The sequence below is a fragment of the Pelobates fuscus genome, chromosome 1, assembly GCF_036172605.1.
Source record: "Pelobates fuscus isolate aPelFus1 chromosome 1, aPelFus1.pri, whole genome shotgun sequence".
Taxonomy (NCBI): domain Eukaryota; kingdom Metazoa; phylum Chordata; class Amphibia; order Anura; family Pelobatidae; genus Pelobates; species Pelobates fuscus.
This window is the reverse complement of record NC_086317.1, coordinates 188,883,469-188,909,337: the sequence shown is the minus strand read 5'-3', so window position 1 is coordinate 188,909,337 and position 25,869 is coordinate 188,883,469. Positions and strand designations below refer to the sequence as shown.

The 25,869-nt window shown below is 41.3% G+C and overlaps 2 protein-coding genes across 2 annotated transcripts in view; both read left to right on the top strand.

Moving 5' to 3' along the window:
• LAD1 (ladinin 1) overlaps positions 1-25,869 on the top strand; it is a 675,989-nt gene that overhangs the window by 366,958 nt on the left and 283,162 nt on the right. The window lies entirely within an intron of this gene.
• LOC134590805 (glutathione S-transferase Mu 2-like) lies at positions 15,259-16,115 on the top strand. Its single transcript, XM_063444427.1, has one exon. The coding sequence runs from the start codon at positions 15,313-15,315 to the stop codon at positions 15,967-15,969; it is 657 nt and encodes a 218-aa protein (XP_063300497.1). The 5' UTR covers positions 15,259-15,312; the 3' UTR covers positions 15,970-16,115.

Below are 25,869 nucleotides of genomic sequence, written 5' to 3'. Positions count from 1 at the left end.
AATCTCAAAAACAATTTTGAGTTATTTGATGTTTGGCGTCTCCATAACCCAGATTTAAGAGACTATACCCATTTATCAAGAGTTCATTATACATACTCAAGAATAGATATGATCTGGGGCAACATGACTTTAGTGGAGAAGTTGACAAAAGTAAACATTGTGGAAAATGTGTGGTCAGATCACAGCATGTACATATTTGAACTAAAGGATAAGTCGACAGTTAAATATAACTCAACTTGGAAACTAAATAACTATTTGCTATATAATAAAAAATATAAGACTAAGCTGGAGAATTTGATAAGATGCTTCTTTAAGGAGAATGATCCCTTAGACACTTCAAATCTTAATACTTGGTGTGCTTTTAAAGCAGTCACAAGAGGATATCTTATAAAATTAAATCATGAAGCTAAAAGCAAAGAAAAAAGATTGGGAGATCTCTATATTGAACTCTATAAGCTTACAATAGATAATAAAGAGGAACCTACTGTAGAAAAAGGAGTGCGAATTTCAGAAGTACAAAAAAATATTCTACAATGCTTGAATATTAAAATAGCAAATAATATCAAAAAACTAAAATTAAGATTTTACTGCAGAGGTAACAAAACAGATAAGATGTTAACTAATAAGCTAAGGAAACAGTATGCTAAGGCACGCATATCTAAGATTGTATATAATCAAGAAACCTATATAAACCCAAAAGAGATTGGAGACTGCTTTAGAGATTACTATGGGTCACTATATAATCTTCCGGTGGAAACTTCGATAACAAAGATTAAACAATATTTAACCAGCACAAATCTAACAAAAATAGATCAAACTCAGAAAGATAGATTAAATAAAGAGATCACAGAGGATGAGGTGAAGAGGGCCATATCTAAAACTCAGAAATTAAAAACCCCAGGCCCAGATGGATTCTCTAATTTATTTTTCCATACTTATAAAGATATATTAAGTGCCCAATTGGCATTAGCATTTAACAATGCGGTTCAAATAGGAAGTTTCCCTGAAGAGATGACAAGGGCAAATATGCTTCCCATTCTGAAACAAGGAAAAGATCCATCTGTAGTGTCTAGTTATCGTCCCATCTCTTTAATCAATTCAGATGTAAAAATATTCTCATCTATTCTGGCAGACCGCCTTAAGAGTATTGTTAAAACGCTTATCCATAACGACCAAATAGGTTTTATACCTGACAGATGGGTGGGCTCTAATTCAAGAAGAACTATAAGCATTTTAGATAACGCCAATAAGAAACATATCCCTCTTATGACTCTAGCAGTCGATGCAGAAAAAGCTTTCGACAGGCTGAATTGGAAGTTTTTAGAACTAACCTTAGAAGCATATGGAATAGATGGATGGATGATAAGAGGAATTATGGCCCTATATAAAAACCCTTCTACTAGAATAGTAGGCCCAAACGTATGTTCCGATTGGGTACCAGTAAAAAATGGAGTGAGACAAGGGTGTCCGCTCTCACCTCTACTATACATCCTCTCAATAGAACCCCTAGCGGAAAACATTAGAAACAATGTAGATATAAAGGGAGATAGAACAGGAGATAAAGAACTAAAAATCAGTCTCTATGCGGATGATATCCTTCTAACAATTACTGAGCCAATTAGATCATTGAAGTATCTAATGGAGGAAGTCAGGCGGTATAGCCAACTAGCAAATTATAAACTGAATAATGAAAAAACAGTTGTAATGAGCATTGAATTAGATAAAAAATCAAGAGAGGAAATTAGTAATCTCTATGCATTTAGATGGGCACCCCAGAAATTTGACTGTTTGGGAATATCCTATACGAAGAATATAGAGAGAATGATGGAAGAAAACTTTTTGAGTCTCTTAAAAAGTACAAATTTACTACTAAAGGACTGGAGAAATATGCAGATCACGTGGTGGGGCCGCATTAATGTCATCAGCTCTTATGTTATCCCTAAGTGGAATTATCTATTTCAGATGATTCCACTCAGGGTTCCAGATAGCTGGTTGACGCTATTACAAAATAACTTGGAGAGCTTTATTAACAAGGGCAAGAAGAATAGAATAAATAGAAATATCCTATCACTAAAGACCAAGGAGGGAGGACTAAATTTCCCTAATATAAAATCTATATACTGGGCTAATGTGATAACGCATATGTATAGGTCCCAAACGGCGTCGGCTAAAGAAGAAAGATGGTTTAGTATTGAAATGGAAGATTTGAGACTAAAAAATATAGAAGGTATACTCTGGAATACGAAACCATTAGAGAAGATGAGGATTGATATTAGAAATAATATTATATGGGCTCAACTGCAGCCCGTTTGGGAAGAAATTAAAAAGAAAATGGGTCTTAAATATACAATTTTGGATACAGCTAATCTGCGTGTAATTGAAGCCAATATGAGCGATCTATGTTTGGACAGCTGGCGTACTCATGGAATACACAAAGTCTCGCAGATATTAGGTTCAGTCAATATATTGTCTTTTGATATTATTTTACAAAAGTTTCATTTATCGCAGCGAGAGGCATTTACTTATTTGAGACTTAAACATTTTTTGCAAAAATATCTTAATAAAGATTCCGGAAAAGCTCCCATAATGATAAAACGTATATTCTCACATCAGAACGTACTGAAAGTTCTATCCAAAGCAATAGAGGTGGTAAGAAATATCAATGAGGTAGTTAGTTTTCCTCAGAAGATCAAGTGGGAAATGGATCTGAAATGCCTTCTAGAACAAGAGGAATGGTGTAAAGCTATAAATAATACCTGTCGACAGGTGCAATGTTTAAATTTAATAGAATGTTACTATAAGGTCACCTATAGATGGTATTTAGTTCCCAATAAGCTATCCCTGATGTATCCAGGGGTTTCTCCTAAGTGCTGGAGATGTGACAAAGAGGTGGGCTCATTTATCCACATTTGGTGGAGTTGTCCAAACATCCAGAGTCCTATCAAGACTATGCTAAGATTTATAAAAGCTAACACTGGGATAGATCTAGATATGAAAGCAGAGGTAGTTCTGTTACATATGCATTGGCCAAAGATGTCATATAGCAACAGTTGCTTCATTATTCACTGTTTTATAGCATTTAAAATTATTCTTGCACGGAATTGGAAATCCAATAAGCCAATTTATTGGGACACTATTAAAGATCAAATCCATCTTCAGATGAAGATGGAAAGAGATCTGAGCATCCCATATTTTAACTCCCCAAAAAGAAGAGACCTATGGCAAAGGTGGATCGATACAATAGAAACTTAATTAAAATAATGTGGAGCTATACTAGACCTATTATCTAAGGAATAGCTAGAGCCATGAGCGTAACGAGACTACCTCCCAGTGCCCGACCTTGCAGATAACGGTGTAATTGTGTTTATGTATTGCAATTGTGTGGACTATGTATAGTATGTACTGGACATGTCTGGTCCTACTGTTATATGTATTTTTGTAAAAAAACGAAATAAAATAAAATAATTTACACTAAAAAAAAAAAAAAAGATCATATCTAGTGCCATTCTATTTTGGAAGGTCATCCGAGATGTGGCTTCTAGTTGTTCTGCCACCCCTTGGAGGGCATCTCTGGTGTAATTCACAAATCTTTGTTGGTTGTAATATATATATAGTTAATCCAATCAACGTTCTTGTTAATAGTAATAATGGGGAGTAGTGACTCAAAGCCCGCTGCTACCTGATCCCTGGCTTTAAACTCATTAGGGACCCCCCTTGGTACACCAATGGCATCTATGTATACATGGAGATCAAAACTTCCTTTGATTTCCCTCTTACTTCGAGCACTCTCTTCAGGTGTGTTGTGCTTGTTTTTCACACTCATTATGTGTAAGGGCATAATAACCTTGGCCAAGGCGCACTCTCCATCCCAGTCTATAGGCAATTTACTCCTTAACCTCATATCCTCACATAACCAATATATGTCACCCAGAGCTTGTGTCTGATTCCTTACTGCACTGTATGGCACAGCAGAGTATGTCCCACAATATCCATCAGTAAAGTTACCCACTTTCATACTATTGGTTCTATTGCCTCTATGACATGTATAGTTGCCTGGGTATATAGTGACACCTTCATTTAGTTTAGTAACCTTCAGCAAGATAGGATACTCCTTCTTCCAACTTTCGCATGTGCTCTGATTTGTGTCTGTGCTGGTGTACAAACTTAAGAAGCAGAGCTCCACATCGGGGGGTAAGTGAGAGGTACGGTGCCCAGGTGTGGCTTTGCTCCCCCACACACATAGCAGTTGGTTTGGTTGTGTTTATTAGCATTGTATCTCATCCATTCTAACCATATGTTAGTGCCTGAAAATCCTGTTTCTATCGCTATGGTATCTTCAAACGTTGGATCTGCTATGGCCATCATGTCCCCAAGGGTTTGAATGTGGGGTCTCAGAGGATTAACAGGGGTCTGAACAGAGGTTCGTTTAGAGATTAGATTCTCCCACTCACTTGAATTATGCATATCTTTAAGTTGGAATCTACCTTGTGGTCCTCTTGTACCCCCCCTTAGCCAGGTGGACAGTATGTATGTGCCATTGTCCGTAGGCCTGGGATTTTCTATGGTTAGGGTGTATTTCATCTGACCTGGGCCTCCATGGGGGGGGGGGTTTAGGCATTTACCAGTTTTAAGTAATGTCATTCTACTTATCAGGGATTTTCCATTCAGGTCTTTCCTATTTAAGGCACTCTGTGGTCTGTATCCCCAGTCTGCGCCTGTGTTCCATCCTACTGCCCCCCAGTAGTCACAGTTCTTTCCCCAATAACTATCTGTGACACAGATATAGGTGGACCTTGAGGCGTCATGTATAAGTGACACTGCCAGTAGATATTGGGGCATTTCACGATGCTACAATAATCAAAGGTGTAAGTGGCTACGTGTGTATTGGAAGAATTATACCAGAATATAACCTCATCATTTGTTTTCATTATTGTCACTTGTTGGGTTATAGCTGACTTTATTGTAAAAAGGATATATATCAGGTGGATCATGGTCTCTGCTGTACTGTCTCAGCCGGAGCTTCTGTCTTTTTGCAATGAGAGGCGTGTATCCAGCTGCTTTTTCCTGCCAATTTTACAGATGTCGAGGTGGTAAGCAACACCTGGTATGGCCCCTCGAATCTGGGTTCTAGAGAGTGCTTCCGCACAACAGGACCCAATCCCCAGGGCACAGGCTGTGAGACCCTGTGTCGGCTTCAGGATCTGGAATGGAGGAAAACACTTGTGCATGGATTTTGGTTAATTGTCGAGACAATGCGATTACATAATTCATCAACGCATCTGTACTTAATTGTAATTGTTGGGGATAGTAACACCCTAACCTTGGCACTGATCCAAAGAGGATTTCGTATGGAGATAGGGCATTTTTTCCCCTTGGAGTATACCTTACACTATACAAAGCTATGGGGAGGCTCTCTGGCCATGGTAAGTTTGTTTCTTGGGCCATTATGAGCATCCTTGTTTTTAGAGTGCCGTTCATACGTTCTACCTTCCCACTGCTCTGGGGGTGATATGGGGTGTGGAATGCAAGGGTCACCCATATTGTCCATATTTTTTTTGTCACTGTGGCCGTGAAGGCTGGACCTTGGTCACTTTCTATCACCTCTGGGACTCCATACCTACAAACTATCTCAGTCAGTAGTCGTTTTGCTGTGGTTCTAGCAGTCATGTTAGTCAACGGGTAGGCCTCTGGCCATCCTGAAAACATGTCTACTATCACTAAAGCATATTCAAAGCGGCCACTCTTGGGCATTTGAATATGATCTATCTGGATACGCTGAAAAGGATAGAGTGGTTTTGCCAAATGTTTGCTGGGAACGCTCTCGGTCTTTCCTGGGTTACATTTGGCACATATTACACAAGATTTACAGTAATTGTTTGTCAAGGTAGTGATGCCGGGTGCCTCGTAATACTTGGTTATTACTGAATTCATCAAGGTTTTTGACAGGTGGGAAGCTCCATGTGCCCACTGGACGACTGCTGGGTATAATGCTCGAGGTAAGCATATTCTTCCGCTGTTGAGGTACAGACCATCCTTTTGTATGGCCCCTTTCTTCTTCCATTGTTCAATTTCTTCGGGATCTGCATCTGTTTGCAACTTTTTTAGCAAACTTCATTGGTAGGTAGATTCATCATGGCGTGTGTAGGATGTTCCATGATGTCTATCCTTCTATCCATTTCCTGTTGGCCTGCAGCTTGTTTGGCCGCTTGGTCTGCTAGGTGGTTGCCTTTTGCTTCCTCTGAGTTTAACTTGCCATGGGCTTTTACTTTTAGTATTGCCACTTCCTTTGGTAATAGTAGTGCGTCAATGAGCTTTCTGATGGCTTCGCTATTTTTTATGGGAGTGCCAGCGGTGGTGAGAAATCCTCTGGTTTTCCAGATTAGTCCAAAGTCATGGGCCACTCCTAGAGCGTAGCGAGAGTCTGTATATATGTTGGCCCGTTGTCCTCCCGATAGTTCACATGCTATGGTGAGTGCATGTAACTCGGCCTCCTGAGCAGACTTATGTGCTGGGAGTGGTAATGCTTGAAGCACTCGGTCAGCAGTGGTGACAGCGAAACCAGTGTGGAATTTTCCTTGGGTATCCGTGTATCGGGATCTATCCACATATAGGGTGAGGTCTGGGTTCTGTAGCGGAACATCATATACGGTGGGGAGGTGTGTGGTCTCAAGGGTCATCTGCTCTATGCAATCGTGTGGTGGTTCGTCCTCCGGCATGGGTTCTGTTATTTCTTGACCCTTGTGTACCTGGGATTGGCAGGTCATTGCCCAGTCTAGTGTGTGTTTTGTGATGTTTCTGTCCTTCAGCCATTCTTCTTTCTTGGTGTCCCACAAGTTTACAAGAGGTCCAAGAGTTTTCCATTTTCCGTAGTTGGGTTTTGTCAAGGATATGTGTGGTATTGTAGATTCCCAATGGCGGTAAAAGGGCTCAGCCTCGGGCGGTAGTTTGACTGTTGCCACGGCGTTTCCCATTTGGTCATAGTACAGGTTGACCACTATGATATTTATTTCTCCCAGCTTTAATAACTGTTCTTCATACTGAGGATCTGGCACATGGGTTGTGTCATACCACATTGTGCAGTGTGGTGCTGTTTGTCTGGTAGTCTCTTGTTCTTTTGGTATTTTCTCGAGCAATGCTATGAAGCTGTGAGATAGCGGGTTGATGTCCAGGCCGTACCATGTGGGGTCTCCCCCCTCAGGAAATGGTAGAAGGGTAGACGGATTGAGGACGTAGCATCTTTTCAGGTAGATGTTATTGGGTATCAGAATGGAACATTGTAAACGCAGGTGACGTGCCGTGGTAAGGTGTTTGGGTTGGACTTGGTTGATGATGGCAGCTATATCATGTGGAGCCAGGATGGTAAGGTTATGCCCCAGAACAATATCACATGTTTTATCAATCAGGGCCTGTGCTGCAAACACAGCTCTCATGCAGGATGGGCTGCCTTTCGCTACTGTGTCCAGTTGACAAGAGTAGTATCCGATAGGCCTTTGTCTGGACCCATGTTGTTGTGTAAGTACGCCAGTGGCATGACCTTGTTTCTCCGTCACAAACAACTGGAAGGGTTTCTCATAGTCCGGGAGGCCGAGTGCCGGTGCTGAGGAGATAGCCTGTTGAAGAGAGTAAAAGCAGGACAAGGCCTCCTCAGAGAGCGAGAAAGGTTCTGTCTTCAGGGCGTCATAAAGGGGCTGCATCAGGATAGAGGCTTCTGGGATCCAAGCCCAGCAGTAGGAAATGAGTCCCAAAAATGCGTGGAGGGGCTTGTGTGCTGTGGGTGGCTTGATAGCCGATATTGCTTTCACTCTGTCGCGAGTTAGGTGTCTGGCGCCATGTGAAATGCAATGTCCAAGGAAAACAACCATGGGGCTGCACCATTGAAGTTTCTGTTTAGATGCTTTGCAACCCTGGTCAGCAAGAAAACGTAATAAGCTCAAGGAGGTGGATTCCGCCACTGGTTTGGAATCGGCACATAGGAGTAAGTCATCCACATATTGAAGTAGTACAATCTCTGGATGTTCCTTCTGCCATGGAATCAAGATTGAGGCCATGGCCTTTGCAAATTGACTGGGGGAATTCTGTGCTCCTTGAGGCATGACTGTCCAGGTGTACTGCTGACCCTCATGTGTGAAGGCAAAAAGGTAATGGCAGGATGGGTCCAGGGGAACGCTGAAGAAAGCGTTGGCCAGGTCAATAACTGTAAAATATTGTGCTGAGGGAGGGATGCCGGATAGCAGGGTATGCGGATTCGGGACAATAGGAGTGTCTAGAACAGTGGCCTCATTGACAGCACGTAAGTCCTGGACCATCCGGTATTTGACAGGCTCACCCGGGGCAGATTTATTTTTCACAGGAAATAACGGTGTATTACAAGGTGACACGTAGGGTATGAGGGCTCCGTTCCGGAGTAGGGTTTCTACTAGTTTGGAAAGGGCATCAACTTGAGCTGGCTTAAGAGGGTATTGGGGGCGACATGGTAGGGAGGCACCCGGTATCAATTGAACCAGCACAGGTGGGACTTTCAGTTTCCCAATGTCATCTGGGCCCGTAGACCAGAGGTGTGGAGGCACTAGGTCTATAACTTCAGGGGGAGGGGCAGAGGTGTCGGGGATTAAAGGTAGTGTATCCAGATGTAGCAGCAAAGGCAACGCACAGAGTGCAGAGGCATCAGTCAGAGATAGTGGGGAAGAGAGTCGGACCTGTCCGTCTGGAGTGAAGGTAATGGTAGCCTGTAAACGGGAGAGTATGTCTGCACCTAGAAGGTTGAGAGGGAAGGCACCTACTTGTAAGGGTACTGAGAGAGGGCAGGAACGTGGTGCACCATCAACACCTACACAGGAGATGTCTATATTGGAGAGGTATGATGGGTCTGGTAATTCTTGTTGTCTGATTACACTTCTGGCTGCACCTGTGTCTATCAGGAATTTAGTTGGCTTCCCAGCTATGGGTAAAACTATACTTGACAAGGGGCCCTCATATTTGGTTGTGAGGGCCGACAAGTGCATAGCCGGGCAGGGCGACACAGGCTTGCCAGTATCCTAGTACTCCTGACTTGGGGGAGGGGGAGAGTATGCGTTGAAATTCTCCTTGCGGGGTCTGCGAGGTTCCCTGTATTGGCGGCGATAGTGACCAGATTTGTGACAATTAAAACACAGCTATGGGTGGTCCTTTGGGTGGGCAAGGAACGTAGGGGTAGTTATCAGGGTATTCTGGGGGGCTAGGGGCGTTTATGAATCCCGTAGTCGTGTCTGAATACATGAGTGTGGGAGTTGGTTTTTTGCATAGTTGTGCCGTCTCTAGTCCTTTTGCCACTAATAAAAGAGTATCAAGGGGCAGGAGCCTATATTCCGGTCGTGATAATAGGAGGCCTCTTTTTATGGTTTCCCTGAGTCCATCTACAAAGGCGGCGGACAACATTTGGCTGTGTGCTTTATTGAAGATGGTGAAACCTAAATCACTAAAAACTTGGGACAGCCGTACGTGGTACTTTTCTACGGACTCGGTCTTATCCTGTTTGATATCTTGTATGCTCGTGGCTTGATCAGCCAATTTGTCTTGTGCCCACGCTTTTAGTTGGTAGCAAAACTCTATCCCAGAGTGATAGTCAGTGTCAATACAGAGGAGGTCAGTATTAAAAGCTTTTTCTAAAATTTGCCAATAAGAGTCTCCAGCCTTTATTTCACACAAACTAATCAAATCCCTCCAGGCTGCGGAGTATGCTTTTGTATCTGTGCGATTCTCCTATAGAAAGGCATTGGTTGGCGCTCAGGGTCAGGTAACGAGTTAACTAAGGTACTGGCTTGGGGTGGGCTGAACGCCACGTACATTAATGGGGCATCTTTAACTTGTGTAGGTGGGGAAGGGAGAGTGGGAGGGAGGGTGGGTGGTGGAGGTTCATTGTTGTTAAGGATGGGGGGTGAATGTTCGTTCATGTATCTATGTGAACCGGTCGTGTCCCAAGATCCAGACTGGGTGGGGGCGGAAACATGGTTGGACCAGGCCGGGGAAAGGGCGGGCATGTGAGGGGTGTGTTGATCAGAATGCAACACTGGGGTGGGGTCTGGTGGTACGGTAACTGGCATCAGAGTAGCGGCGGGAAGAGGGGTTGTTGGGGAAGGGGTGGGGTCCGGCACGTAATATCGCCCATCAGTTTGCAACACCGGATATAATTTAGTTTGTGGATTGGTATTATCGTAGGGAGGGGGTTTCACAGTTTTTGGAGGCTTATAGTACACATAAATGGATTGTTTGCCACAGTCTATCTTTTGTTCAGCCCATCCCTCACTATGGATAAGTTTTGCAACTCGAAACCATGCTTCCGCTGTATTTAACAGCTTTTTGTCTGTTAACTTGCCCCGTTTCTCTGTGAGCAGTAATCGCCATTTTTCTGGTTGTAACCTTCCCCCCGTCCTTATATCTATCCCACACATCTTAGCAATTTTTCCTGCAGACTTTACCGCCTTTTTGCCCTCCCTCTGCATTACAATGTCTACTGCTAGGCTGCCCCCAGCAGGGATTGAACATTTTTGACCCATTGTCACAGACAAGAAGAGAAAAAGAGAGAGAAATATAGAGCCGAGAAACAAACAGAACATCTACTGTGCTCGACTGCCACGGGTGACCCCAAAAACGTGCGTCTTCCCAAAACGTAGACCGGTCACCAGATCTATAGACTCAACTGAGTATAGATCTACATACGGTTCGAGGGGAGTATGACCACTCTCCCCTCTTATCAATAAGACATAAAACAGAAACAGAAACAAATACACAGAAATCAGTAAACAGGTAGGTGATTTCTCCTTGTTCCCTTCAGTAAAAAAATGATTCTTAAGAATGTTCCTTAACACCCAGACGTATATCTCTTGTAACTTCAATCCCGGGGTCCAAAAGGGAGACCTGCCCCTGCACAGACGCACTTATGGGCTCCTCACCTTGTATAGTTAGTCCCTGCACTCACGCACTTGTGGACTCCTTCCCCTCTGTATAGTTAGTCCCTGCACTCACGCACTTGTGGACTCCTTCCCCTCTGTTATGAAGTACTCACTATAAAACCGCCTGTTTTATTTGTTTTGGAAATATCTATAAGTATCTGGAACAGTTCTCACATAGGGAGTAAGAGACAAAACACTGTCCTGATTTAACCTAACATAGTGACAACATACAACAGGCAGGTAATGGGTTCTGTAAATAACTGGACCGTAGCCAAGATATACCTGTCTTTGGTGTCCGCCGGAGCCGACCTTGGGAGTCGTGGACTTACTTGCAAAGGACAGACAACGGCTGAATAAGACACAAAGGGGGTTATTCTTACCGTGTCATGGAGGTGATCAGTCTACTATTCTGTCCTTCGCAGCTTGTCCCCCTCCTCTCTTGTTCGGCATCCACCAACACAGGCTACGGCCCCACGTTGGGCACCAAGCTGAAATAGATTCTTTTGCCCTCTGTTGTATATTGTCAGTCCTAATCAATACGTTCAAGGTATAGCTCATGCATGAGGAGAGAAATAATCACACTGACACGTAAAGTTCAGTAGGAAAATCCTTCTGTATTACTGGCAGCCTGAGCGTGGCTTTTATAGCCATAAATCGTCACAATCAGCACATATACATTGTATAACCTAAGCTGTAAACATTTTGTTGGATTGTGTTGTAAGCTTTTCATTGGATACTTTTAGTTGCTATGTGTCTTCTCATTTCTTCCCTTGTTGACACATGGCTTATTCTTTAAGGGTATAAGGGTGATAAGGGTGTCTCTGGGGGAGGTATTGTCATTCTGTTGAGCTCAGCAAATTCCATAGCCATCGGTCATCTTAAAGCATAGAACAATATATCTTTAAACACGGTATACAAAACATTGATTTTCACAGTACTTGGTTTGGGTATTTAAAATGAGGAATATAAAAGGGGCATTTCAGATCCTACACAGCCTTCCATCACACTGGCACCAGGGCAGAGCGCAGTTGACCTCTGCCCTCCCCTTTCCCTTTTTCCAGTGCCTGAATACCTGCAGTCCACCTCAGCATAAGCACTGGCACCAGGGCAGAACGCAGTTTTCCTCTGCCCTCCCCTTGTTCTTAATCTTGGAACTGGCGTTCCTCTCCATTACCCAGCTATAAAGCACCGCTGGTCTCTGTACACAAGTAACACCAACTACCAGCCGGAGAGCAACCAAGAATCTAGGAGTACCAGTATTTACTTGTGGGTGGGCTGCTAGACTAACTCAGGTACCGACCGGCAGCAGGTCAGGTACCTGGTTAGTCTTCCCTTGGGGGGGGAAGGGGGGGGAAAGATGTGGCGAAAGTAACCTTGACACTGGTTCTTGGAGGGGCCTGTTTTCCAGCCACCTGCCCTGTAACTGTGGCCCCTGTAATAGACTTTGTTTAACAACACTGTTTGTGCCCTTTTGGACTTATACCAGAAACAGTTTGAACTTTTAAAGTGGCCCTTCAAACTCCCAAAGCCATTTGAAGTGCCATTCGAACATGTGGTGGCGGCCATCTTAAGCCGCAAGTACAATGAGCGTTTTTTGGTCGTCGAGTTCATGGAACTCAAATTGGCACTCGACTGCGTAAACACTGCTAAAAATTTACCTTCCTTGGATGTTCGCCAATCGAACGGGAGTCGAACGGCGATCGGTAACAATAAACTCACGGGGGAGGGGCGGAGTTTGATTACCATCATTAATGGCCACCACCTAGAGAAGCTCCTAGGACATTGGGACCATTTAATTCGAAAAATTTAATTTGCAAACTCCATGCAATAATTTTAAGCACATGAATCATTTTAAGAAGATCTTCTAATCATGCAGAAACAAAAGAATCAAGAGAAATCTGTTCCTGCAGCTAAGAAAACCATCAAGCCTGCTGTGGGGGTGAGTAAAGGCCTACATGCTCACTCCCCCTCTCAATCCGCGGCACTGCAGCTTATTTCACAGCAAAAACTTCATTGGTGTCAGTGGGGAAACCTCTACCTTCCTCCCACACCCTCTCGCACACTCGCTCATATGCGAGTGCAGCCGCGACCCGCTTGCAGCTCCCTGTAAGTGGCGGGATCGCGGACGCGATTGCCGCGAGCCCTGGTAGGAAGCAGCAACCACTCCGAGCGCATGACCGGCTCGGAACGAGTGGAATCCGCTCTCGCGTGTGGAGCAAGAGGCTCATTTAGCTGCTTGCGGCTTATTTCTAAAGCTTATATGCCCTATATGTCTTAAACTTTATGTGTTATATTTTTTTTTTTATGTGTTTGTGTTTTTATACAACTTTTATATGCATTTGTATTCTGGTCACCAAAGTTCAATAATAACTGCATTTACTCTAATGACACTCATTGAGTTTTGCATATTGTTATCTTGGAGCTATCCTATCCGTAGTTCTTAAGTTACGGCATTAAGGTCTAGAATACCCCCAGTATAACCATATCACGTTAATTTATTTTTATCACTGTGTATATTGTGTCTATTAATTATTCTACCAAAACCACCTCTGCAGGTTCACAGTACAGAGGTTTGGGTTAATTTTAATTAGACTTAACATCACAATGTCTCTTTTGACTGTTTACCCCTTAAGGACATATGACATGTGTGAAATGTAATGATTCCCTTTTATTCCAGAAGTTTGGTCCTTAAGGGGTTAAATATCTTCTAATGGCTATAATATGAATATCTACCCCTTATATTTATGTTTAAAATCCTATTTAATGATTCTGTACTGTATTTGCATCTTTATTGTAACAAAATTAACACTTTACTATAACATGATTTTAAGTCCCTTTTATAGTCTGATCACACACATATATATTAAGATTGTTGCTATTAATCTCAGTCCCCTTTATTTTCATGCCATACATATCATTATTCTAGCCCCATAGCACTTTGGCCATAGTTAGGATGGTTGTCAGAAACCATTTGCCCACTCTAACTTTTCCCTATTGCCATTATACCAGACCGGCGGCCGCACACGCCCACTCCATTAATCAAAGACCGCCTTAATCGGCGGCAATGTGCCGCAAAAAACTTCTGGCCACACAAACTACAGCCCCCATAATGCCCTCTTCACTTCCTACTGTGAGCAAAGTTGCTAGATCCCCCCACACACTGCCACCTATGATTATAATAGTCACGTGACTACAACTACTACATTCCCCAGCATGTGACTCGTTTACTTTAAGCTTTTCTAAGCTCCCACACCTCATTTTTAAGTTATTCTAACCACTTGAGACCCTGCGTAATGTTACTATTAATGCAAACCTTTTTTATTTTCATTTCTATTGGCTACTAACTAAATTCTGTTTTTTGGCGCCAATGTTTAACTTGCTATGCACCTATATATACTCTTATCAGCCAGGTTGTTAATCTTATCCCATTTGAAAAAGCCCTAGTGGCGAAACGTGTAAATGGTTTTAATATTTGTGTATTTTATATAATTAAAGTTTTTTTGGTCACTATTTGTGCCAACGATCTTTTTATACAAAATAGAAATACACAAATGGGTCAGCGCTAGATAACAATGAAAGGTGGACAATAAGGCAGCAACCCTATCAAAGGGGATCCCTCTCAACCCTTTAAGCAAATACAAAAGTAAAAGACAGATAAGGGCTGCGCCACATACAATACAATGAAATAAAATATTATAAAGAGGTAAATAAAGAATAAAAAATAAATTCTAAAAAAATAAATACTGTGAGTCTTATTCCAGATGTGCAAATAGTCACAATTTGGATAGTCTCTTATTCAGGAGGTAGGTTCAAATGCACTTATTTATACTTTGGGGGTCTTGTAGTCTTGGGTCTGCGTATGTGGATGAGAAGAAACACAAGAAAGACCTAATAGTGCAGTGTGCCAGGGCTAGATAGGCCTGTTATTAAATAGTAGTATTGCACTCACATATACTCGTATAATCGTATAATCCCCACTATTAAGGAAATGGTGGTGATGAATCTTGGCTGGTGGTTGTCTGGATGCTCATAAACAAAAAATAAAAAAGGCCACAGATAGTGCTCTCAGTAAGACACAGTAATTATGTGAATATAAAAGTTCTACTTACAAACATAGAGCTGGCTCACTACTCTGTGGTGCCAGCATTGGTGGTATAATACCACCCTGTGGATATACTTGGTTGTGGTAGTAGATGAATGGAAATATAAAAAAAAAAATTAAAGTAAAATAAAATTGGATAAAACTAGAGAAAAATAAAATAATAATGTTAAGAAGCCAGGGAAATGTATAAGTAAAGATATTGGTACAATAAAAAGTGTTGTGAGTCAGAGTATACTATCAGTAGTGCTAGTCCAGTGTACTGTGTGTTGGTCTGAATTAACCATGATGATCTTGGGGTATTGGGATATCAGAGGGCTGGTTCATTCTATCCGCCTCCTGCTGGAGTATACTGAGACCCCATTTGAAGACAAGCACTATATGGTGGGAGATGCTCCCACTTATGACCGCAGTCATTGGCTTGATGAAAAGGAGAAGCTTGGATTGGATTTTCCTAATCTTCCATACCTGTTGGATGGCGATGTCAAGCTGACTCAGAGCAACACCATCCTGCGCTATATCGCAAGCAAGCATGGATTGTGTGCTGAAACTGAAAAAGATAAGATCATTGAATCCCTACTTGAGAACCAGTTTTTGGATTTTCGGATGGGTCTTGTGCATATTGCCTACAGCCCACAATTCGAAACTCTCAAGGGACCATACCTTGAACAACTACCTACAGCCTTGGCACGTGTTTCTAAAGTCCTTGGGGACAGACAATGGTTTGTAGGAGACAAGATCACTTTCATTGACTTTGTCGTGTATGATGTTTTGGACCAGCACCAGATGCTAGAGCCAACTTGTCTTCAAAACTTCCAGAACTTGCAGGACTTTCTGAACCGGTTTGAGGCTCTTCCTACTATTGCTGCATATATGAAGTCTCCTCGCTTTATGAAGACCCCCATACATAATCGGATGGCATTCTGGGCTAACAAAAAATAAGTTGCCTCTAAATCAAATCCGTGTTTACATCCCAGTCTAAGTTCTCAGTAATCCCATCTTTTATTCCTACATCTTAATTTCATGTAAACTGCTAACAATAAATCCACACTAACTACTGCTACTTCTTCGGATTACTCAAACTGTCACTTCAATGGGGAAATGCCTGTTGGCAAGGAGAAAACGATTTTGAATAACTTTGTCTAAAAAAATTTAGAAGAAACAGCTAAAGTGTGTGGTGAAAGACAACCTGGCTCAAACAAGTACCTATAGTGCCGAGGCCATTCTTTCTTCTACCTCTCTTGGTTCAATCAAAGCCTTAAAGCTATAGAAGTAAAGAGTTAATTCCAAATGATAAAAAAAAAAAAAAAAAGTGTTGTAAAAAGTCCTTTATTACATCAGATAAAAAAAAAGTTAAATACCCATTGAATAATAACATTGAATGGGTATTCCAATGAGGCGTTGCAGGCCTTTTACAGTTGAATTACGGCGAGAGGGATACGCTACAGGTGGAAATTCCCTGTGAAAGCACTTTTTCATATGGATGGCCGAAATTTTATTGTTACATCACAAGAGGAGGATATGGAACTTTTTACTTCCATAAATAGACGTCAAGCACAACCCGCGGTCTCACCTTTTACTCCAGCACATGCACACACGAGGAGCAAAGTGGATGACACCTGAGACCCACGCTGCTTTTGTTTCAAACCTTTAAAGTTCCAGCTTTAGTATTGTCGGTTTTGGATTACCGTTCACAAGCTGCTAGATTTTTTACTTCAGGATGTTGCTAATCTTGATTTTGTTTTCAATTTTCTTTTTTTTTTTTTTTTTCTTTTTTACTTTGCACCTGAAAGGGTTAATGCTGTAATGGACTCAAATCCCCTCGGTTCTCGATCCCTCGGTCACCATAATCAACGTTGATGGAGAATCATTGTCAGCAATAAGACACGGACAAGATGCTTTGACAAGACTCTCAAATGAGTATATTCCAGAGCTAGCTTTTATACAGAGTTTGTTTACATGAGCCATGCTATATGCCATACAGACAGTAAGATTTATACCCTGAAATCGGAATGGGCAAGACATCCTGAGATTTAGCAATGTCGCACATCCTATAGAAGGAAGAATGTTATTGTTTAAGTCTTTGCCACAGTTAGCAGATTTATGTCGTACATTGAGTTTAACTGTTTCATATCCTTTCAGTCAGCAATAATGATTATAAACCTTATAAAAGCATAAAATACATATGAACAAGAAAAGTTAACTATGTCATATTCCTTCAGCACCGAGCTTCAATATATGGATCTAAGAGAACATTATCTTTGAGACATATTACTGATTCCTGCTCCAGTCCTGAGATATGTAGGGATTACTGAAAAATCTGTTTTGTTCCTGCATTAATATGACAAACCTTTAAAGCAGATAATTGTTGCTATTGTTATGTTTTCCCCCAGAACTTTATTTGACAATTTAATAAGAACATTCTTTTTTTCTTTTTCGTTTTGAACTACCTGATTTTTTTTTTTTTTGTTCAGCTAAGATTTCAGGACTGGAAGGGCCTTCTTCTTGTTTCTGCTATTTCTTCTCTAATTTCCTATTTTATTTAAATTTTAACTTTTTATTTTTTTTATTGCTTACATCGTTTACCCTTGTCCCAAGTAGTCTTTTCTCCCCCCAACCTGGGCCTAACACCCTGAGGTGAAGATTTTTTTTTTTTTTTTTTTAATTCTCACTCATGGCCCTTTTTCTTAACAAGGTTATTTTCTTTCTCCTAGTAGGGGTATTTTTCCAAGTTTTTTACTCCGTTTTTTATTTTTATGTCTATCCACTTTTTTGAGAAAGGTAAACAATTCAATATGACACAGTTTGGAGCTTTAAAATGTAAATTGTTGAGGGGGTGGGGCCTGACTATCATGGCGGAGAGACGCTTTTTGCACAAGCTCTGCAACTATCTTGTAATAATTGGCTCTCTGCAACTCAATTTGGCTCAGCTGGCATACACAGAGTGAAGGGTTTTGCCCATTGACCTAACCGACATGTAGTGCTGCAATCAGCGACTTCTCGGGCACTTACCCACCTCGGTGTGGCACATGCAGCCTGGTGGGCTCAGGACGGGAGAGGCGGCCGATCTCCCGGGCCGGCAGCACACCAAGGCAACAATACCCACGCAAGAGCCCCGTTACCCCCCCCTTGGACTGGCGGGTGTGATCCTGGTCCATGCCCCGGAGGCTACCAGGGGAGCGCAGGCCAGCAGTGCCGTTAAAACCTCAGACGACTCACCTAACATGGCGGCAAACACGTGGCTCCCGGACCCCACACTTTCACAAAGTATTCCTGTGTTTTATGCTCTTTAACCCATAACTAAGCTTGATATAATTTTTCCCTATGATTTAGAGTTATGACTAAATACAGGTCCCTTGAGATATATTATACCCCTGATGCCTATTGATTGATCGCTGTCCTGGGGGCCTGTTGGGCAAATTTGTAAACACTTATGCTGTGGCTGAAAGATTAGCGCTCACATGCATGTCTAGCCTGTTAACCCACGACATTATAAGCTAAACTTATGTCATTTACTCAAATATAGTCCTACAAAAATGTATTTACACTCTACATATATATAACTAAAATGTGCAGTTTCCTCACAATGCTGACCAACTGTTATGCTATGTTAATTTTTGTACTTGCACGTGCTGTTGGGGCATTGCAAGCTCAGCTATGTTATTTTCATGCACAACAAAAATAAAGAATAAAATAAAATGCATAAATTGTTTCAATTGTTTTAGCAAATTTCTCCCTCTATCACCAAAAGCATTTCTTGTTCATAATGTTGGATTTCTTATTACTTCTTTTGGAGCGTGGAGCTTTGGCTTTCACCTTGACGGTAGTTCTTTCTCCATTAACCAAGATTTATGATATAGGTCATGGTTATTAAGTTTATGCCATTCAATGTTTAAAGAAGCTAAATCCAACAAATCAGATGTTATTTGTGTACAGGAGACTCATTTTAAAGAAGGAAAAGATTATAGGCTTATGTCACGGTTATTTCCATTCCAATTTCATTGTACCTACAAATCCAAATCTAGGGGTGCTTCTATCTTCTTTAGCAGGAATGTGGCTTGCAGAACAGATAAGGTAATTGCAGACAATGATGGGAGATACTTATTGTGGATAGGCAAAGTTAATAATGTTATGTATACAATTGTTAATGTGTATTTTCCCAACACCGGAAGATAATGGATCTGATAAATGAGGATTTGAGAGGAACTTAATGGTAATGTGTGGCAATACAAATTTTGTTATGATGGTGACCTGGATAATGCAAGGGAAGATTCTGATCAACCCCACAGGAGAGATAGTGATAGATTAGCAGAAAAATGTTCGAAATATATAATTGAATGTGGATTGTGTGACCCTTGGAGACGGATGCATGAAAGCGAGAGAGATTTTTATTTGTTGTCCAAAAATATGTTATCCAGGCTGGACAGGTTCTTTATCTAGAGTGCTCTAATCCCGCACATCTTGAAATCCGATATCTTAGATATCAATTGGTCTGACCATGCTCCAATCATTATGCATTTAGATAAAAGAATATCTTCGGCCCCAAACAGACAATAGAAATTAGGCAAATATTTGCTAAATGATGTAGAAAATAGGTCATTAGCAGAGAGTATTTTGAATGATTATTTTTTGGACAATGCTTCATCTGGGGTTTCTGACGAGGTGACTTGGAATGCACACAAGGCCATTTTATTTCTAGAGCATCTCACCTGAAGAGAATTAATAATAATAATCTGAGAAATATGGAAAAATTATATAATCTGAATCAAGCACACAAATTTGGCCAATTATCTTCCCTGTCAGCAATGATAGGAGAGATTAAGTCAAAAATACAAAGTTAATCTGCACCGTACATCTCTTATGATAAGACGCCTTAAGAAAACATTTTATTTAAATGGTAACAGGGCCTCAACTCTTCTGGCATCTAAACTCCGGCATGTGAATACCCAATCCATAATAGCATATTTATTAGATGACCAGGGACAAAAAATATTTAATCCGACTAAAATTAGTGATTAATTTGCAGAATATTATAGTAAACTTTATCATTTGGAATCAGACTCGAAACTCACCCAGCCGTCTGAGACAACAATTAATAATGTTTTAGATAAAGTGTCATTGCCTCGGCTGTCTCCCGATAATTTCAAAAACTTTGAGTGTGACATAACCGGTGAAGAGAGAGCCAAGGCAATCAAACATATACCATCTGGAAAGTCCCCTGGTCCAGATGATTTGCTATTTTATATTACAAGACCTTTCCAGAAATTTGAATTCCCCATATGACTAAAAGTCCGAGGGGAAAATGCGAGAGGAGTCCTTGTGTGCACAAATTGTCACCTTGCCAGAGCCGGGAAAAGCTCCCAACAGATGTCCTAATTTTTTGCCCATTTCTCTAATTAATAATGATTCAAAAATGTATTCTAAAGTGCTGGCAAATAGGTTAGCTAAACTGATACCTTTAATAATTTGGATGATGGGAGTGGATGGATATGGATGGTGGGAATAGATGGATAATGGGGATGGATATGGAGGATGGGAATGGATAATGGGGATGGATATGGATAATGGGAATGGATAATGGGGATAAATATGGATGATGGTAGTGAATGGATAGGGATGATGGGAGTGGATGGGTGATGGGATGGATGGATATGGATGATGGAAGTGGATTGATGATGGGAGTGAATGGATTTGGATGATATGGATGGATGATGGGAGTGGATGGATATGGATTTGGGGATGGATATGGATGATGGGGATGGATGGATATGGATGATGGGGATGGATATTGATGATGGAAGTGGGTGGATTTGGTGATGGATATGGATGATGGGAGTGGATGGATGGTGGGAGTGGGTGGATGGTGGGAGTGGGTGGATATGGGAATGGATGATGGGAGTATATGGATGATGGGAGGGGATGAATTTGGATGATATGGATGGATGATGGGGATGGATATGGATGATGGGAATGTATATGGATGATGGGAGGGGATGGATATAGATGATGGTGGTGGATATGGATGGTGGGGATGGATGATGGGAATGGATATGGATGATGGGGGTGGATGTGGATGATGGGAGTGGATGGATATGGATGATGGGAGTGGATGGATTGGGATGGATGGAGAGAGAGAGTGTGTGTATGTCTTTAATTTTTACTACTTGTGTGTTTGTATAGAAACACTATATATATAGAGAGAGAGATCTCTCTATATATGTACAGTGTTTCTATGCAAACACACATTTTGGCTGAGGAGGGGGGCGGGTATAGAAAGGAAGCTGAGCAGTCAGACAGCTCAGCTCGCAAACGCACATTCCGTGCACATGCGCGGTTAAGCGCTGAGTTTCTTCATAGGGCGGCATTCAATGCCGCTCTATAAAGAACGGGATTGGTACAGCGCGAAGTCGCGCATGCGCACCACATCGCAATTACGCTTCTCAAGGAGAAGCGATCTATTGGGCCCCGCGATTTCGTCATTTTGACGAAAAAGGGCGCGCGGCATGGCTGGAAGCTCGGCGCTGGAATGGAAAATTATTTTTATTTACTGGAAGTTCATATAATAGCAAGAAGGAATGCTGGGGGACCTGTCTTTCTTGCTTTTATATGTAGACTATAGAGTCCCTTTAAGAAAATTTCAGATTTATTCAGAGTCTAAGATTGTCTGTTGCTGATTTACGGGGGGGTTTTGGACTCTCCGTAACACAGATTTTAATTTCATTAAAATAAAACGTTTTTGGATCAGCTCTATATGTTTTCTGAATGGGACATCTGCAGTTGTTAAATTAAACAAGCGTATTAAAAATGAGAAAACTGCAAAGTTACTAACTAAATGTGTGGATATTATAAAAACAGTTACAATTCAGGATCTATATGACTATATGAATGGCAGGGGTTTTAGGTGAACAACCAGACAAACTAGAAAGTGAATGAAAGGGGTTTTAGGTGAACAACCAGACGAACCAGATGATAGATTTATACCGCAGGGACAGAGGATCTGTCACAACCACCATTTAAAATACCCTGGGTTGTCTACTTTTCAAAAATATATGGTTTGGGGGTAAAATACATCGGCCCAAATAACACATGGACGCAGGTTGACTACATGTCAAAATTCCAAGTTGGAAAATGGATATGGGCACCTGCCAAATGTGGCCTTTTAGCCCCCTAACAATCCAACATTCCTATGTGTGGGTGATATCATTATACTCAGAAGATGTTGCAAAACACATATTGGGGTGTTTTGCAGTGACACTTAACAGAATCTGTTAATTCGTGCCTAAATTGCAATGTATGTTGTGGGGATATTTATGGGATGATAATATTAAACAGTCGAGAATTGCCCACTATTTAAATTATCTTAGATCTTAGAGATCGTTATCATGTAAGTGAAATGTATTCCATACAAAAAAAATCACAATTTGTTATAAAAATAGATATAATTTATTGTGACAAATAAAATAATAATAATATTAGGCAGCATGCATGATAATAATCAGTGAATATTTAGTATAACATAAGTATGCAATACAATGGCTATGTTAAAACACGTTCCAATGGCTAACAGCATCAACTGTCACTTACAATATTTATAAGGGTGCTTCACAGACAGAAAGTAAAACTTCACACAGCGAAAAGCCATAAAACCTTGGCTAACAGTTAAATCAACTGAGTAACCCTTTCAATGCTGGCTAGATCCTCCTAGGCATATAGTATCATATTCTTATGTAATTTTCAATTAAAATAACATTCAAACCAGCTCATTAATCATTTCCTGGAACCATCCAATAAGAATAATCTACCAGATTCTATAAGCCAAATTTTAATTTGCCTAAAAAGATATCTTCTCTTATTTAGAGCATATCAATACACCTGGATAAAAACATTGGTATGCTAACAAGTGATAACATCACACTAATATATAATTATTCTTGATTCCACCTGCAGAATGGATTGTTTATAACTATATATTCTTTAGTTAACTAAGATTTCTAAATATTGCAATCTGACCGTGATTTATCCAGTCATATATCATGCTTTTAGATTTTTAATTAATTTAGATTAATTAAATAAAACCAGCATAATTACCAGTTAAGTAGATGTTCTCATCAGATGAGTAGGTAGTTCCAGAAACTTGAATGCGTGTATGATTGGTTTGTGATGAGACCAATCTCGTCACATTGCATTGGAGGAGCCTGGTCGCCCGCCTGCTGCCTTTGGATTATGGACCGGCAGCTAAAGGGTTAATTTTTCTGTGCAGAAGGATTTATTTCTCCCTTTCTGCACAGCCGTTCGGTAGATTCTATCTACCGAACAAACAGCCTGTTTGCAACCTTCCCAGAGCCGTGGGAAGCCGGACGGCGCCGTTAATTGTCCACCCAGGAGCTGGAGTGTGCTGCCAATTTACCTCCCTGAAGCTGCGGTTAACCGCAGCTTAATTGATTGTTTCTGGGTGGCCGCTGTTACACTTAGCAGCCGCTAGGTGGCGATGTTCTGGAGCTCCCCGGGCAGCCAGCGCTTTTCTGCCCGGCTTTCATGCCCTGGTTCTAATTCGTATGGATTTGGTGAATGCATGGAAATTCGGTATTTTATGTTGGAGAAATGTTTTAACCCAGATAGCCATGCCATGGAGCATATACGTGTAATTAAAGACTTTGGCTCCATGGCAATTAAACTGTATTTGTGTGGTCTGAGTGCCATTCACCTAATAATGTGCACTCAGACCTGAGCTATCTGGGGATATGTGACATGTCTGTGTTTTATGTATAAAATGTGTCTTTGTGTATTTTAAAGTGGTAGTCTGTCTTTGTGTCCCAACGTGTGTAATGGAGTTTTTCCTTTGCCCTGGGAGATAATTGAATAACTTCTCCAGGGCAGAGGGGAGGAAGCCAGGATGCATTGTGGGGATGTCTTACTGCTGTATGTCTGTAATTGGTACTTGTCTGTCCATTGTCTGTCCACAGTCTTCCATTTGGAAGTGTCCACCAGGTGGGAGACCTGCATAAATACAGGGGCAGGTAGCCCTCAATAAACAGACCACTGCTTGACCCTCAACACGGAGCCTTGTCTCGTTCTTGGGGGGATTCACTGTATGCTGATAGGGACTGACTGCTAGGAGTGTAAGCCGCTTGGGAGCTTTTCCTGTTCGTCTGCTAGCAGCTATTCGTGAGGTTCCAGTTCGGGAGTTTGGAGTGCTACCTTATTCCCTTGTATGCAGTTCGGGAGTTTGGTGCATTCACTTATATCCAATTTGTGAGTTTTGGTGATTTTACAGTAGCTGTGCCTGTCTGTGAAAAGGGGATTATCGCTTAAACGGATTTTAACCCCTTGTCTGCTGAAACGGTCCGTTACATGGTTGTATGGAGGTATGTAAGTAATAGTAAAAAGTAAGTGTCAAGGAGTGTTTCTTGAGTGTTAGTCCCAGAGTGAATATCTGTCATGGATCTCTCTGCATATCCGAATCTGAAAGCGCAAACTCCAACTCCCCCAACTAGCCTCTCTCTTCCCTTTGTCCTAACTTTTATAGGGCCAGACTCTTTGTATGTCATTAGTTGATAAGGCCAGTAGGAAACTGAAGGTGTGGTCAACCTGCAGATTGCAATTTAGATATTTGGTCCATAGAGGGCAGTCTCGCCTCACTAAACCTTCCTATCCAGGAAAGAGTTAACTTTTCCTGATGGCGATTTCGACGTCATTTGGCTTATCTAAAATGACTGAAGAAAAACAGAAGGATAAGGCTCTCACTATAGTAGTAGGTATACTAATAGTATTGGACAGCAGTAACCAACACAAGGATTCCCAACCTTGTGGCGGAAATAGTGTGAACAGGTAGGGTTAGGAAACCGCGCCCTCAAACAGTGTGATACAAAAAAATTGTATACGTACAACAGTGTATATGCGATGGTCTAAATCCAGTTGACCTCAAAATATAAGAACATAGAGAAAAGAACAATATAAGAACAATTATAGCTATAACCAGCGGGTTACACTCACATTTCCCAGAACTATCCCAGAGCTCAGCTGTTGGTGCGCGTGGACGGTACAATCCCCGTCTCAGGATATATTGTGGGATGCGTCCAGTAGTTCCGGATCGGATATAGATTGTATGTAGGGAAATAAAAATCCAATAGCGCAGTATGTAATAGTAAAATATACAAATAAAATACAAAAGTAGCGTACTAACATTTGCTAGAGCACAACCTGCTCTAGTCAGTATGGCATAGGTGGTATCATCCCCACTAAGGAATATAAAGGTAACCAGGAATTGCAGCGGAATCAGGTATCCAAAATAAAATCAATAAAATAATATGTAAAATATATACTATTTATTAAAAAAAATAAAAAAATAACATACAAATAGTAGTAAAAGTCCCACTTGACACATTTCACCTTAGAAGGCTTCCTCAGGAGTGTGGGTAAAGTCCTGATTCCATCCATTTTTATAGGTATTCCAAATTAATTGATGATTTCCTGGTGTAGAGAGTCTCTTCCTGTTTCCTGTGGCCACTGGTGGAACGCACGCGTCACACCGGAAGTGACGCAGCAAATATACCAGTGGGAGTGTAGGATAATACATGGTGCTTGTGCCCTTCCTACTTCCTGTAGCCATTGGTGAAACGCACGCGTCATACCGGAAGTGACGCGACATATAAACCAATGGTGATGTAACATATATCCCTGGCAACATAGCAACACATCTAGTGAGGGGATGTGTACTACTTGAAAATATTTCCGGACGTTTTTACATATATTGAATAAAGAAGAAGATAATAAAAGTATTTTACAACAAGTGAATAAAAATAAAAGAGACAGACTGATACTGTTCAAATTACAATGTATGAA